The 17,306-nt window shown below is 40.1% G+C and overlaps 1 protein-coding gene across 1 annotated transcript in view; it reads right to left on the minus strand.

Annotated features, from left to right (window-relative positions):
• Positions 1 to 8,090, minus strand: part of slc27a6 (solute carrier family 27 member 6) — a 30,054-nt gene extending 21,964 nt beyond the window's left edge. Inside the window, exons 1-3 of the mRNA XM_062435069.1 lie at positions 7,533 to 8,090; positions 4,563 to 4,772; positions 1,715 to 1,873 (exon numbers count right to left, since the gene is read on the minus strand). Coding sequence (XP_062291053.1) covers positions 1,715 to 1,873; positions 4,563 to 4,772; positions 7,533 to 8,019 — 856 coding nt within the window. The 5' untranslated portion in view covers positions 8,020 to 8,090. The remainder of the gene's footprint in view (positions 1 to 1,714; positions 1,874 to 4,562; positions 4,773 to 7,532) is intronic.
• Positions 8,091 to 17,306: the final 9,216 nt, after the last annotated feature.

Below are 17,306 nucleotides of genomic sequence, written 5' to 3' on the forward strand. Positions count from 1 at the left end.
CATCTTTCTGTCTTAACAATTTCTTGGTTACCTTAAAGTGGTTACTTCATGGCCTTGTGCTGTACAGCCAGTTTTTTGTCTCGATTAATTTACCGATCACTACTAATTAAAAGCCTTATCTACCCTGCCAACAAGATTATTGTTATGAGTGAGGTGAGCGTCCAACTCTGTCTCCTCCAAAAAGGGCATGTTGGTTGTGTTTAGGAGATCCTCAAAGTGTTCCTTTCACTGCCCGACAATGTCCCCAGTCAAAGTCAGTAGTTCTCCACTCCTGCCGAGAAGGGCCTCGGCTAAGCCCTGCTTCCCTTTCCTAAGTCTCCTGATGGTTTGCCAGAACTTCTTTGAGGCCAACCGAAGGCCAATCTCCATAGCTTCTCCAACATCCTCCCACACCAGGGCTTTTGCTTCAGTAAACACCTGAGCTTCTGCCCTTTTAGCCCTTTGGTACCTATCTGCTGCTTCAGGAGGAACCTGGGCTAGCCACACCTGAATGGCTGACGGCCTACTTCTCCATTGGTGTCCACCAGCAGGTTCTTAGGTTGCTGCCACAACAGGCACAAATGACCTTCCGGCCACAACTCTGAGTAACAACCTCTACAAGTGAGCTCATGAATATGGCCCTCTCGGACTCCATCCATGGAATACAAGCGAAATTCCTCCAGAGGTGGGAGTTGAGGACCTCACGCGCAAGGGCACTACCCGTTTGGGTCTGCTAGGTCTGTCAAGCAGCTTTCCCTGCCACCTGATCCTACTCACCATGAGGTGGTGATCAGTTGACATCTCAGTCTGCCCACAATAATGCGGATTTCTGTTCTCACCACTGCACTGCTGCCTGGTTCAGAATATAACTTCCTCCACATCCCCGGCCTCCTCATTTATTAGTATTAAGTTATTTGTGATGTTGAATGCTTCTTTTTATGTGTTTATGTTTCTCAAATGTTTTGTGTTTCAGGCTCTGCTGAAGGGTTTTTGAGCTCAGGGATAGTCTGCGTCATGCTTGTTCAGATTTGTTCCAGAGCATCACATGAACAGAGTCAAACTGAAATGCATATATTTGCAATAAGGGGTGTGTTGTAAGTGTCCTGTCTCAAATGTGATGATTGCATCCTCCAAATTAGTAGAAATGGTAACAACATATAATTAAAGCTGCGAGCAGCGTTGGGCGGGACCTCGCGCCCTTGCGCACGTCGGGCCGTGGCGAAGCGGAAAGGTTTCCGTCAGGGGCATTTAGACGCATTCAGACCCGGGCATTTATCGGACACTGCAATAAGTAGATATATACGTTACACACACACACAAACACACACACTCACACACACATACACACACACAATCACACACACAATCACACACACAATCACACATATACACACACACTCACACATACACAAAAACACACACTCACACTCACACTCTCTCTCTCTCTCTCTCTCTGCCTCTGTCTGTCTGTGTAGACATTTAGACTGAGCAACTGAAATGAACCTCCAACACTTTGATGAGTCAAACAGGAGAGGAACTTATTTCCAGTGAAACCTGTAGATATGTTTGTAGTTCATGCTCATGTAATTCGTGTTTGATCTAGACTTTGACAGCACTGTCAGTGAAATAGTTGACAGACTGCACAGATATCTAAAATCTCTGGAGTCCTCGCCCTCTTGCCTTTCGGCTCGTTCCCTAAAAATACAAAATGTAGGAACATTTAAGGTCTGCCCACCCAGCTCGATGGTTCCTCCGATGCCGATCAGTGAAGCTGCACTGTGGTAGAGTGGCAGAGGGATGTATATCACATCATCTGCAGTCGCCCCAAATGCCCAGAATCCTCCTGCTGCCTTCAAGCTTTGGAGGTGAGTTATCACTGCAGCCTTAGGGAGCCCTGTGAAAAATTAAACACACAATGTAACAAAAAACATTTGATGCTTTGTCACAAATTCAACTGCAGTGACCGTCTGTTGACTCTAATGGTGCATTCCAGTTTGGAATTTCCGAGTTCCTGGTCGGAAATTCTAACTGACTCCAAAATCCACAATGGCTGCCCTGTACATCAACAGTGCAATAGTTGTAGTTATATACTGTTTATTAGCAGTTTTGTCTTTTGTGTTTGTCTAAAGTGTTTGTATGAACAAAATACAGCGAATTGTGTTTGTATTAACTGGTATTGCTATCGGTGGCTAACCTGGCTAAAACGTGTTTTTTTTTTACCTATAAACTGGAATGATACAAACTTGGGTGTGATGTCATTCCCAGCTCCAAGTTCCGACTTCTGAGGTAAATGGAATGCAGCATAATGTTAGCCTGGCTAGCATTAGATTTAGTTTTGTGGTTTCGGTCTCCAGCAATGAAAGAAAATGGTGTACATGCACAGGGAGACAGTCCTCATGCTTTCAGTCCTGACATTTCTCTTATTCTCTGGCTTGTCCTCCGATCTACCCTCTGCATTAAAAGTATCTCTTCAGGATACCATGATGTGCAGTGCACATAATGTAGATGGTGAAGGCAGCAGTATTAGCTGAAGTCAAAGGATTTCTGTTCTGACAGATGGATGACGTCCAGTGGGAACTTTCTGAAGAGCCTGATCTCACAGTAAATTCAGATGGATTTTTATAAAAAAATAAATGCCAGAAAATTCTCGATCACAGTTCAGTCTACACTATGTTGAACCAGAGCTTTTTTAATTAAAAGGGTAATTCAGCAATTTAGTATGTCACTTCCATGAAGTTTGGGAACTCACAATAGACAAACTTACAAAAATGTTCAAAATTGAAGCAGCAAAGAAATAAATATCCCGTTTTTTAGCCCACAGTATGCCACTGGATCCTACACTTCACATAATGCAAGTCAATAGTGTTTGCTTGGCAAATGACTCCATGTTCCATTTAATAACCAAAACTAACTAAAACATTAAAAGCTCAACACCAAAAAGGAGCAAAAACAGAAATCATCTTATTCTGACACACTCTGTGCTCAATGAACAGATGCTGATGCTGTTGAAATCTTTAAGTAGTCTTCTAATGTTAAATGTAGGACTCATGTTTGCAGACTATGTGAAGTGCTGCAGTCCAGTGAGTGAAACAGTGAAACAGCATGTCTTTGAATTGTGGGGCATTTATTGTTATTATTGAAAATGCAAACGGTAAACAATGAGTTAAACTAATAATGAATACCAATAAGTGATAGTCAACCATGCACAACCGGAGCAAGAGCTCACAGTTCACTTTCTTAGACAAACACAGTTATGGTGTGAGAAGAAGGGGGGAGGCCCCAAAACCTCGGAGGGATTACACTGGAAGCATCCCTATGGGAAACTGAAGGAGGCCTTGGGGAACATCTGAACTGGTCTGTTTACTCTGTTACCAACACAACCATGACACACACAGGTGGCTTTATAACAGACAGTTGGAAGAATGAGCCTAAGTGAGTGATCGTGGTATTCCTGATACAAAACATAAACTGAATTATACAAATGTTCATAAAATCAGATGGTGACTGTCATTGATTATTTGTCATTGCTTAGCTGACACCTCACATAAAGGTTGTCAGCACTGGAAGACCTCGAGGAAAATGATGAATTAAAATACTCAAGGCAGGAGCCAATGCAAGAAAAGAAAATGATGCAAATGAAACAATGGCAAAAACAAGTAATAACAAAAGAACATACAACTGCTTCCTGTTACCTGCATCCTGACCCAAAAAGAGTTTAACTGAAATGAAAATGAATGATTTAACAAAAGCTGTAAATGGTGGGGAACAAGTCCTGGTAGAACAGGAAGGAAGAAGCCCTCTCACTGACCAAAATGATCAATTTTGTTTTAAGTTATTTAAACTTGTACATACTGCTCTGTGCTTTCACATTGTGGTGAGAACTTATTCTCTGTAATAGATGAGACGCAGGTATGATGCAGGTCATTTCAAGCCTCAATATCACCTCTTATATCGTACTTTTTTGGTGTATTATAGTATAGGATTTTCCCCTACAATTATTCATTATTTCTTTGTTATGAAATCCCAAAGCCCCCAGAGGTTAGATGAGGTAGGCTAATAGCAAAAGTAATATCTTCTATTAAAAAAATGTAATCTTTAACGTGTGGTAAGAAAAGTACATTTAGCTGACTTTTCTTTCGTCTTGCCAAAAGAGTTTAACTTTTTTTGTGCCTCTTTGTTAAAATGAGTATTTTGTTCCTCAGTTACAAATTTTGCTTTTTTTTTTTAGTATGAACTGTTGTAATCCATAACCTGTGCAAACAACACATGAAGCATAACATTAACTCAAACATCTGTACCCACTGATTGGCATCATCATCCTTGATGTAAAGTGTGTCTGACTAAAAATAACTTTTAGGGAAAATATCCTTATCTAGTGCAGAATGCACACAGTAATGCTTGTCCCTACATCACAACAACATTACTGCCACCGGACACAGTACTAATCCATTTTATAGAATGCAAGCACTCATTCATCATTTTCTGGTGGCATGGAACATACTATGTGAGATAGGGTTGTTAAAGGAACAGACTAAAAGTGCATCATTAGTATGAACTGTTGTAACTGTAGAGTGCAGACTCACCAGTTGTTCCAGAGGTGAAGATGTAGAGGGTGGGGGCTTTGAGGGAGGTGGTGGCACGTAACGCTGCTGGTACAGGTTGATCAGAGGCAGCATCTATCTTATCCAACAGAGTGTTCACCTGTGTGTGCTCACTCTGGCTCTTCATGGCCCACACCTGAATGTTGTCCTCCAGCAGGCTGGGTAGGATGCCATCCAGACACTCGATTAGATCTGAGAGATAAATACAAAGATTCAATTTTACAGATGATGATAATATGGAATATTATGGAGGAGCACTCTGTAATGAAACACAAAGTAAACAAAAGCCTATCAGCACACCATGATCATAAAAAGAGAAATCACAGCAGTGTAACACTCTGCTTTGTTAGTCAATAATCTGAATCATGTTAGAACTGCTGGGTTGTCTCTCAGGGATCATTAGAACCTTTACCCAGGCAAACTGCTATGATACATCTGTGAATCCGACTCCATCACCAGCTAGGAAAAACAAAACTTAAAAGCACCCAGAGGAAGGACCACTTGTACAGTCCTGAAGGAATTATAATGCAGCACGACGAGGAGGAGAAAATGAAGCAGAGCATAATTTGGAGTTAGAATTATATTGAACATCAGAGCTGCTCCACAGTGCTGAAACCCCAGTGCTGTTGTAAGAATTCTTCCACTCTTTCCACCCTACTAAGGTATCTGACAGACAGTATGATTATAATACAATAACAACAATAACAATCAATCTTAATTTATACAGCGCCAAATCACAACAAAAGTCATCTCAAGGCACTTTACACATAGAGCAGTCTAGACCGTACTCTTTCATTTAATAATAGTCCTAAAGCAAGCAAACTGGTGATTAGGGTTATATTTCCTCTCACTGCTACAGAGGCAAAAAATGCATCATCTGGCCCAGTGGTGGCGCTACATCAATAACATTAACATTTTGACCAAAAAGTCCTGAACTATAATGATGTGACTGCTGCCAAATGTGTTTCTCTAACAAATGTCATTTTTTTAACAAATGCTGATTTTTTTTCTTCACTATTTGATATAAATTCAATAATTATTTAAAAATCCGTAAAGGGTGTTGTGTGGGTACATGATTTAAAATTATTTGGGAAACTTAGTTCACTAAACCCTGAACCCTAAGCTCCAGAATCTGATTTTTTCAGATACCTCAGCCCTACAAATAAATGACACATGAAAGTGGAACTGGAGAGTGTTTCACAGGATCCACTCTGCTCTTGCTCCCATTAACCCTCAGACACCAGAAGAACTGTGTACAGAAAGTACAATATTCTGTAAGGCCTTCATATAGAGAAAGTGTTTGTATACCACAGCTACTCTTATCAGTGTCTGTCTGACCCTGCTATTCCATAACTCCTCCTGTTGCACTGGGGTTGTAGTGAGGACACTGTTCCTGACCAACATCATGCTTGTTTAGTTGAGTAATGATCCGTCATCCCGTCACATGGCTCCAGCATGGTGAATCATATTAAGTGTAGAAACAGGATTCTTCCAGAATGTCATATTTTTTTTTATCATTTAAATGGAACAGCAAATATTACACGTTAAATGATGTTTCATCAGGGTGCTCCCAGCTTAGAGGGTCTTCATTTGACCTATGATTTTCCCCACAGACCATGGCATCAATCACATCAGATTTCAATATAAAGCCATATTTAAGAGCGTAAGCCCATGTTGAGCAGTAACATCAGCAACCTGATCTCACAGAAATACGTGAAATAACCACGACCTTTTAAATTTCACGTGTTTCTGTGAGATCAGGTTGAACATAGGAGACCTGGCAAGACATCTGTAGACTGTGGTTCTCTACTGGACCATATCACAAAACCTATAGTTATGGGGTCTATCTAATGTTAAACACGTCTATCTAGATAGATAGATACTCTATAAATAATGTACATTTATAAATAAAAAACTGTATAAATAATGTAAATTAAAAAATTAAAACTGAGAAAGGCAGCATAGATAGATAGATAGATAGATAGATAGATAGATAGATAGATAGATAGATAGATAGATAGATAGATAGATAGATAGATAGATAGATAGATAGATAGATAGATAGATAGATATGTGCTGCTTTTCTTTGTTTTGTTTTTTTAATTTACATTATTTATACAGTATCAGTTTATACAGTATAGACACACGTTCTCATTCAAGGGAATGGGAGGATGTGTCCCAGCTTTTGACTGCTACTGTATTTACACATGATTTCACATCTTTCACAAAACCAGCAATGAAGACTTCTCATTGGGCATTAGGTTATGGAACATTGTTTTGCTATTTGCTGACAATTTATTGAATGTGTTAACAGAGTATGGTTGCCTCCTTACTTGTTTGTTTGAGCTTACCTGATAAATGTAAATCCAACATTCAGTCTACTTTTACCTCTGTTTTGATCTCCACTAACTCCTGACCAAATATCTGCCAGTGAGGCAACACTATAGAGAGCCATAAGACTCAACCCCACAGTCAGTGAGTGGGCTGGAAACAAAAACAATGCTATTTTTTAATAAAATAAAATAAAAATATAAAAACATAAAAAAGACTAAGGCTGCACAGCATTGCAGAGCTCAGTATTATTTTTCAATACGTTTGGCATACTACGGTGCCATTTACCATAATCAAAAATACAGCTTAAAGGGCCAATTCACCCGAACCACAATAAGAATCATTAGTATTACAGCACATGGATTATTAAGAGTAAGTGGGACATTATTTCTGGAAACAGACCATGCTGCTGAGTGGAATTTTTCAATGAGCTGACCAATGCAAACTAAATCCTATTTAGCACCTTTTTTGTTTTACTTTTCAATTAAGGTGAAATGACCCTTTAATGCAGGTTGACGCACAGTACATAGTTTGTCCATCTCCAGAGTGAGATTCTCTCTGGTGTGCGTAAAGCACAGTGTGATACAGCACAGAGATAACAGGTAATGATTAAAGCTTTACCTGCGCCGACTATGAGAGCTTTGGCTCCGCAGCAGTTGAAGCAGTGCAGCAGAGACCTGGACTTGATGTTTGTGTTGAGGAAAGCAACCGAGCAGCCGACCTTTGCCAACCCAAACCAAACGCACAAGAAGTCGGGCTCGTTGTTCATAAGCAAGGCGACGCAGTCTCCTTTCTTCAGTTTGACTCTGTCGAGGAAAATATTTGCTAGTCTGTTGCTGCGCTGCTCGATGTCTCTGTAGGTGTGGATGTTTCCATCGTAGATAACAAATGGCTTGTCGGGTATGCGCTGCGCCTGCTGGATGAACCTGTCCAGCACTGTACACACTCTGGATGTCAGCTTGAACAGCTCCAGCTTCATGCCGTACCTGATCACAGTCAGTAGAAAGACAAAGTCCCTCCAAAAGTATGGAAAACAGAGTTTCTGTAACACATGAGCGGAGAAAAAACCCGCGACCAGAGCTGAGAGCCAGCCCAGAGAAGCAGTCATGTCTGCGGTTAAGAGGAGACTGCTGAGATTCAAAGACGAGCCGTTCTCTACATTCACTGTTACATGTTTCAGGTGATAAACACTGACCGTCAGAGTGATGTAAGCCAAGGACTTCTCCATACAAGTTAAGCTACAGAACATTAGAGCAGAACACAGGAAACGCTGCCTTCAAAATAAAAAGGACACTTTGACAGGAGGATACGGTTTGATAGCAGGCTCAATAACATGTTTACTGTACAAAACTAAATCATTCATATCATTTTTAAACTTCAATATACATTTGGAGCATCTCACCATCCACGACGGGCTGGCATGCAAAAATATGTGACTTTTTATTCAGCCTGTTACAGAAGTTACACAACAGAAGCATTTTATTTTTCAGGGCGAATCATTTCCGGTGGAGCTTGTTTTTTATGGGCAACTTGACTGCGCGTCTCTGTTAGTGGAATCATGTGACTGTTCTTGTGGAGATGAGTGGGAGGGCGTGCTGAGGCGCCTTCCTCCTCTGTGTTTAAAAGTCAGATAACAGAGTTAGTGTGTTCTGGCAGTTAACAGGGAGCAGACTCTCTCTGCTGCTGTACACGTGAAGCTCTTACTGAGCAAAACTTACCAGTAGCAACAGAGTCAAACATGACAGTTTCTATGTTATAAACGCTGTTTGATATGGTGGATGACGCAAAAAGGCAGATGAAGGATAAAATTCAAACTTTATGGATATATTGAAATTCAGCATTTAAATGATAAAAAAGAATCAGTGTTCTTCGCTGACTGGCCTGTCACTGGGATCTGGCTCACAGCTTGTTCGTCCAGTTTATAAAAAGCAGCATTCGCACTTTGCAATAGATGTGACACTAAAGCATTTTTAAACCGTAGGCCTATATATACTTCTTATAAATGCTACCTTGTTAAAGGATGAAAAAAAACAAAAAGAAAACACATATACTAGAGAAAATGACTTACCCCTGAATATTCAGCCCTCTCTGTGACTTTATTGGGAGTTTGTTTTATTTCTGCTGTTGTTCTGTCTTTCAACTAATGAGACTATGATTTTTAAAAGTTGCTTCCCTATTGGTGACGGTGTTTTAAATTGCACATTTAAGCATAAATGCACACATCACTGTTTGTGATGCTATTTATTATTCACTACAAAAAAGAGAACAGATAGGTTCACATTTGTTATTTTAAGTTGAAAGATGTGGCAAACAATGTAAAATGTATTGAAATAATTACAATGTTCAAAACAGTGTTATGAATGTTGTAGCCTATATTACACAACACAAATACTGGATTATTCAGCCATGTGCTGTCCTATGCTGGGGTGGCAACATCATCGAGAGGGACACCAGGTGGCTGGACACACTGGTCAACAAGGCTGGCTCAGTACTGGGGAGGAGCCTTGACCGTCTGGAGACTGTGGTGGACAGGCGGATGCAGAACAAGATACTGGCTATCATGGACAATGCCAACCACCCCTCCCTCCACCATCCTAGTGGGACCGAGCAGCAGTCGCAGTGGGCGGTTCATCTTGTTATGCTCATGGACTGAGCGCTTCAGGAGGTCCTTCGTCCCAACAGCAATGAGACTGTTTAATGCCTCAGTTGAGGGCAGGGGCTCCTGACTGGGTCCCATTCCATCCCCCACCACTTTAACATGGACTTTTATTATTTAATCTATTGCACTACACACACTTTTTATCGTAAATGCTCACATTTTATCTCTTTTTACCATTTTAATATTTTAACTCAGTGGTTGGTTATTATCTGTTTGTCTTTAGTTGTGTATTACTGAGTATGTATCTATGTGTATTTATGAATGTATGTATGTATGGACTGTGAGCTGTGAGATACCTGAATTTCCCCAATGGGATTAATAAAGTATCAATGGATCTATCTATCTATGTATTTATTCAACATGTGAAAGTCTCACCTTCCATGTTACCATTCATGAAAATCAGTGTATGACTGACTTGAAATAAACAAGACATCACAATAAACATTGTGTTTAAAAATGGCTGAATATGGTCAGCAGAGATGTCAAGTGTGTGATTTGCAGCAATAAGGCTAAAATATGTTAAAACACTGTTTTTCCTTGAACTTGACGAAAGTGTGAGGGAACAAATGAAGTATGCAAAGAAGACATAATCAATGTAATGAAGTTACTTTGTCTGGTTGTGGTGTCATTGACTTTACAGTAAATGAAAGTCCACAGGTCACCGACTGTCAGCACCGTCAATAATCAGTCTTATCACCAGCATGACCAGCTCTGCAGGGCAGTGAGAGGAGAGCTGGCTCTGGTAAAGTTGGTCACTGCACCAGAGCCTGTAGTCACTTATCTAGAGCGGCACACTTAGAAATGATATATTAAAAAAAATAAAGAAGTAATGCAGCATTTCAATAACGCCTATTCAAAGGGTGAGTCCAGTGGTTTAGTCTTTGTCTGACATATTTAGTAACTCACATGATGACAGAATTAAAAAAAGAATGGTCAAAATGAGCAACAGAGGCCAAGATATCCTGATTTTTAATCTCTATTATGAGTTTTAAAAGCACTGGATTTTCATTTCCCATAGTACAGCACCATAGGATCTTTTATTAGACCCTCTCTTTTTAACTACTTTGCTCTACTTTGTAACTCAGCTTTTCTGTTATAATAAATGTCTAGTCTCCAAGGCCAGAGATTATTATCATCACTATGAGTGATTTAGGAAATGACTATCAAGATCAAGAAAACATTTTAGATTTTGGTCTTTTCGTGGGATTTGTCGACAAAAAGAAACCTCATCCTTAAAAAGATTCTTTCTATAGTGGATCTAAATATGTTCAGAAAATGTCATAGCATTGTGAAATTACTTAAATTGGAGTTAACTTCTGCAAAAATTGGGGGAAAATGGCTTTAGTTTTCAAAAGAACAAACATGTTGGCCAAGTGAAGGTTCCCACCTGACAGTGGCACCAGAGGAGAGGTCAGGGGATCCTGACCTCTCCTCTGGTGCCACTGTCACTGAGCCCTTAGGACCCATAAATATCCATACAGAATTTCATAGAAATCTGTCCAGTAGTTGATCAAATTTAGATTAAGGCAGGATAAGCAGACAGTGTGATCGTGTGGCGAAACTCAAAAAACTGTCACATGACAGTCACATCGCATTAATCATGGCAGTTCAGGTTTGTAGACTCAATTTAATTTGCTGTCATGCATCTGTCTACATCATGTGTGCAGACACTGCCTAGTATGTTAGATTTGAGTTCACTCACACAGGCCCAACCAGGATGATTAGATGTTTAACTATTCCCTCATTCTGATCTATCCACATAACAACAGCCCACAAAGGCTCCACCCTGTCACATAGTGACACTTGTATTTACTTACGTTACCTACCATTCAGGTTTTAATTCTTTGGAAACAATGAAATGGCACGGCCATTGGGAAATCACTGCAGCTACTTAGTTATTGCAGTTTATCAACTCCATGGAATTCCTGTGACCTAGGAAGGAATTCCTGCCGATTTTATTCATAAAAATAATTCAGATGAGTCTCTTGTTTAAATCTGTGAAAAGTAATAGAAGCAGCACCAAGGGAATGATAAACTGGACCAGCTTAATGTGTGTCAGTTAGCTGCTGAACTGCTGAGCACTTTAAATGAGTCATGGCTTTGTTCCTCTGACACACAAAGAAAAGTAGTCATACAAGAAGGACTGGTTCACTGGTTGGTTCACTTTTCCTCATTTGTACAGCCTCCCTGAGGCCCAGTTTACACTGAATGATGACACTGACAGGTATCTGACACTAACTCTTTGAAATATCTAGACAATTATTGAATGGCTTGCCAAAAAAAACTTAACTAACTTTGGTGAACCCCTGACTCTTCCATCATCAGCAAGACACAGTTTATCCTTAGTTAAGTTTATCCAGCCATCTAGGTCAGCATCTAGTTCACCCAGAACTTCAATTTGAACTGGTAGAGACTGTCTCAAGAGGAGAACACAGGTGCAATTTCTCTGAGGTTTCAATAAAAGGTCTGCAGTTAACAATCCATGATCTGGTTAAAACATAGTCCATAAATGATGTTTAAAATGACTCCTTAAAATGATCCATAAAATCAAAACAATGAGATAAGAGCAGTGGGAAGAGGCCAGTAAGGGGTTTCAGTAAAGGATTGACTGGTAAACAATCTGTGATCATGTTGAAATGGTACATAAAGAGGTAAGCATTGGACTCAGATATGCTCAGAGACACTGTGTAAAAGTTCAGACAGTTCATTTCAATTCAAAGATTACAGCAGGCAAAGTGGGCCAATGGGAAAGGAGAGAGGCTAAATAAGCAGGCCGGCAGCAGAACCAGGCAAATAAGGCAAATAAGGCAAGGGGGCAGGCAAAAGCAAAGTCAAAAAACAGGTAGGCAGGATGCAAAGATGGGAACAAAAGCCGGAAAGCTATAGCACAATAGACAATCTGGTAGAGAGTAAGTGGAAATGGACTGGTTTAAATGTAGGGGAGCTAATGAGGGAACAGGTGAGCAGCTGGGCATGAGCAAATCAGGGGGGTATTCCAGAAAGCGGGTTATGTGAAAACTCAGAGTAAGTTAACCCTGAGATGAGGGAAACTCTGTGTTATCCGTTCCAGAAAGAGAGGTAACTGAAACTCTGAGTCAGTCACCATGGTAACTGACTCTGTGAACATAACCTGCTCACTGGCAGGTTTTCTTTAAGAAACCCTGAGTTTCTACCTGTCTCCTCCCACCTGAAGCAAGCTGACAGACATGGGTTGTCTGTTTCTTCGCAATCCGATAGATATCGAGGCAGAATTAATTAGCTATGCCTTATGTCGGGAGATGTACTCAGGGCTCAATTAGATGTGCTTTCATTCAGAGATGAATATCTGTTAGAACGGTATCACTGTTCATTACACTCAATCCTTTCTTAACATTGTCCGGCCATATCTGCCTTCCTGTTCATCTTATTTTTAGGAAGTATTTTATTTAATATTCATGTACACATCGTCACATGTTAGTCTTATAATCAATGACTCCAATATGTATTATATGTAAAATTGTGTTAAATAAAAGTGTTAAAATAGTGTAAGCAGGATATTAGATGAGAGGACAGTGTGTTAAGCAGCTTTCTGTTTGAGGTTTAAATTACTACATGTTGAAGTAGCCACTGAATTAATATTTACTTTGTTTAATATCCTACGTCAACTATGAATAAAATCAAAGCGAGGTACAATCATAGCCCAGCAAAATGTGCCTTACTTTTCTGAATTATGTTTTTTTTTATTTTATTTTTAGCTGCTTCCAAATACATTACACCACTTTCACAATTTTAAGTGAGGTAAGTTAAGTCAGTGGAGTGGTGCATTAAAACTGAAGCATTGACTCGGGCAGCAATTTTCTCCCATGCCGCTTCTCTCTCCTTAGCGTCTGCAGCGATGTTACTTTTTGTGAAATATATGATCATATTCGCCACAGGCCTGCAGGGGAGGTGACGTAACTCAAGCTTTTTTTCTCAGTAGTTGCCATGGTGAATCAAGGTATCGGGGCTCCATTGATGATGGCTTTGTATAGTGGTCGCGCACGTGCTAAACTCAATGTTAACATACTCAGAGTTGATTTAACTAATTCAGATCAGCTGTTCTGGAACTGGATACTCAGAGTTTCCCATCTCAGAGTTCTGGGTTAGACTCAGAGTTTGTTGAACCTCCTACCTGGAATACCCCCCAGGTGACTGGGAAAGTGGAAGGGACTAGGGTTACTACAGGGCAGGTGTGGCAGGGTCTGACATGACAAGACAGTTAATGAAAATGGCGAAGGCAGGCAGAAAATGAATGAATAGCTGAAAGAACTGATACTATTCTTCTGTGCCACATTGTGCAGATGTAATTAGAAGCTTACATTTACTGTGTTTAGAAAACTAAGCAAAGAGGATACTTGTCAAGGGATAAAGGCTACCAGCACTTTTCTCCAGATGGTTTAGGGATCTGGTCTGAGGGATACATGTTGAGAGGTTTCAAAGCAACACCCATGCTTTTAATGAAAAATGTGAGAATATCTGGGACCCAATTATTAGACACCTTAAAGGAAAATGATATTTTTTTTCAACCTGGACCCTATTTTCTAAACTCTGAAATCGCTCTGAAATATCACTAGAATTGAGTTTGTGTCAAAATGAGCTACACATTCAACCATGACAGAGTTAGAGAGAGGAGTACCAGGAGGAGTTTGTTGTTTTGAGTACATAGCTTAGTGCGGGGCAGCTCTGGCTCAGGAGGTAGAGCGGTCGTCCACCAATCAGAAGATTGGCGGTTCTGGCTCCTCCAGTCCACATGTCAATGTTTCCTTGAGCAATACACTTAACCCCAAATTGTTCCCGTTGCTGTGCCAACGGTGTGTACTGTATATGAATGGTAAGTTTCCTCCTGATGAGCAGGTTAACACCCTGCGTGGTAGCTCCTGTCATCAGTGTGTGAATGTGTGTGAATGGGTGAATGAGACAAGTGCTTTGAGTGGTCATAATGACCAGAAAAGCTCTTTATAAGTACAGTCCATTTACTATTTACTTAGTGTTATCAAAATGATTTTCAGTCATCTCTAAATATTTAGCTGATCAACTCAGACTTCTCCTTGAGTGAGACTTAGTTAGAAACAGTAAAAAACAGACTGGATCAAGCAATAGGTAAAGAAAACATTTTATTTCTCTGCATGGTCCTTTCCATAATGTTGTTAGGCAATTATAATAACAGTTGGAGCCTGTCAGTGGCAAACACAAACAGTTGCTTACTTCCACATCCAGGACATTATCATTCATTTGGAGTTATGTTTCTGTCTGCCAGGTGAATGAAACTCCAAAATTCACTGTCTTTTAGCTCTTTACCAATTCCTGAGTGAAATATCTGTCTCTTTAGCTGCTAAATGCCTGCTAGTCCACAGTTCACTGTGTCTGTTTGCTGTTAGGTGCTGAGCAGGTAGTGTACGGTGACTTGTTACAGTTTATCACTGTGAGAGTTGCAGCTGGACAGCTAAACAATAATCAGTCTGTCCAACTTAAAAGTTAGATACAATGGGTACGATTGTGATGAACCAGTAAGGGAGAAATGTCAAAGTAGCAATCTAAAAATGCAGTACTCCTCCTATGTTAAAACTTCAACAAACAGTAGCAAATCACACTTGCAGATACACATTTCACTGTGACAATGATTCTGAGTAACTTGTATCTTTCAGACAGTAACGTGCGGTGATGTTTCAGTCAGGCCCAGCACCAAAATCCAACAGTACTTAATCGACACCAACATGACAGCTGATCAACATCCGCAACACATCAAGACACCACTGTGCAGCATCCATCAGATCATCTTCCCTTAGGTCACTGCCCACTTTACTATATACATACCATGTGACACAACATCAAACACAGCACATACTGCCAGACTGCTCTGCACCCTTAGAGGAAACTTCTAAATCACTTCACAAATAAAATCAATTTCTATAACAGACACAAACATGCTCCAAAAAACGCTTCTAAATTGACTTCACAGAGAGAGAGAGAGAGAGAGAGAGAGAGAGAGAATTAATTCAGAGAGAGAGAGAGAGAGAATTTACTTCAGAGAGAGAGACATAATTTACTTCAGAGGGAGAGAGAGAGAGATAGAGAGAGAGAGAGAGAGAGAGAGAGAGAGAGAGAGAGAGAGAGAGAGAGAATTTACTTCAGAGAGATAGAGAGAATTTACTTCAGAGAGAGAGAGACATAATTTACTTCAGAGGGAGAGAGATAGAGAGAGAGAGAATTTACTTCAGAGAGAGAGAGATAGAGAGAGAGAGAGAGAGAGAGAGAGAGAGAGAGAGAGAGAGAGAGAGAGAGAGAGAGAGAGAATTTACTTCAGAGAGAGATAGAGAGAGAGAGAATTTACTTCAGAGAGAGATAGAGAGAGAGAGAATTTACTTCAGAGAGAGAGAGATAGAGAGAGAGAGAGAGAGAGAGAGAGAATTTACTTCAGAGAGAGATAGAGAGAGAGAGAATTTACTTCAGAGAGAGATAGAGAGAGAGAGAATTTACTTCAGAGAGAGATAGAGAGAGAGAGAATTTACTTCAGAGAGAGAGAGAGAGAGAGAGAGAGAGAGAGAGAGAGAGAGAGAGAGAGAGATATATTAGACCAACAGTAGTGCCAATCTGGTCCAGAGAAAGTTTTTTTTAAAACTAGCACTCACCGATGACTTGTAGATGAAATCCATCCTGCGATCCTTCATGATGAAAAAGTCACCCGAAGCAGGATCATATCTTTATCTACCGATCTTGCTGTTAAATCAACCGCCATCACCTTTCCAGAATAACAGACAGTGCGTCATCACGCACCTGCCCATGGGCCAATCAGACAAGCTCATTTGAATGACGACGCCCAGACCAGCACTAGAAACTCTGCTAGGCTTAGGGCGTTCTGTCAATAACACATCAACATTTGATTGGCTGATGATACGGTCACTCAACGTGACACACCCAATAGCAGCGTCCAGCTCGATCAGAGGCTAGCAATGCAACTACTGCTGACCCCAGCAGAGGAAAGGAGCTGTGATGCGTTTATAGGACATAGGAGATTTGAGCTCCACAAAATATAACCATTCGTTTTCTGGATGAAGTTGCATACTGAACAAGTAATTGACTCCAGATACATTTCAGAATGACATTTTAATTATGGAAAAAACTGAAAAAATATGTTTTTGACAGGGCTAGCAGTGCTAGCCTTGCTGCCCCTGACTGCACACCACTGCTTTCAGATAAAAATGTAATTTTCAAAATTGCCAAATGAAACATGTGAAACAGTCACCCAGTGACAGAAACACAATAACAGCTATTTGTGGAAAAACAGAAATGTTGGTTTGTTGCATGAAGCAAACAGAGACAAAGAAAAGCAACACATATTTATTGCAAGTACAGAAAAATATCTTGTTCAACAGCTTGATCTGTTCATATATTAAAAGTACTGTTGGATGGTTAGTTTTTTACTAGCGTTCCTGTTTTGGTTGCTGGGAAGAATAAAAATGTAGTATAGGAGTAGAACTTGACAGATACTAGGAGGCAGTTTTGACAAGCTCCAACCAGATTTGAATCAGATATCGAAAATACTGTAAATATTTATATTGGTATGGTAGCTTTTCTTTATTATGACTATGTGCACTTTAAGCTATGTATAATGCACATTTTGTGTTTTGCATTTATGTCATCTATTTATATTGGTGATATAATTGTATGTATGTATGTTACACATATCATATGTATACATATGTATATATATATATACA

The sequence above is a fragment of the Scomber scombrus genome, chromosome 15, assembly GCF_963691925.1.
Source record: "Scomber scombrus chromosome 15, fScoSco1.1, whole genome shotgun sequence".
NCBI classification, from domain to species: Eukaryota; Metazoa; Chordata; class Actinopteri; order Scombriformes; family Scombridae; genus Scomber; species Scomber scombrus.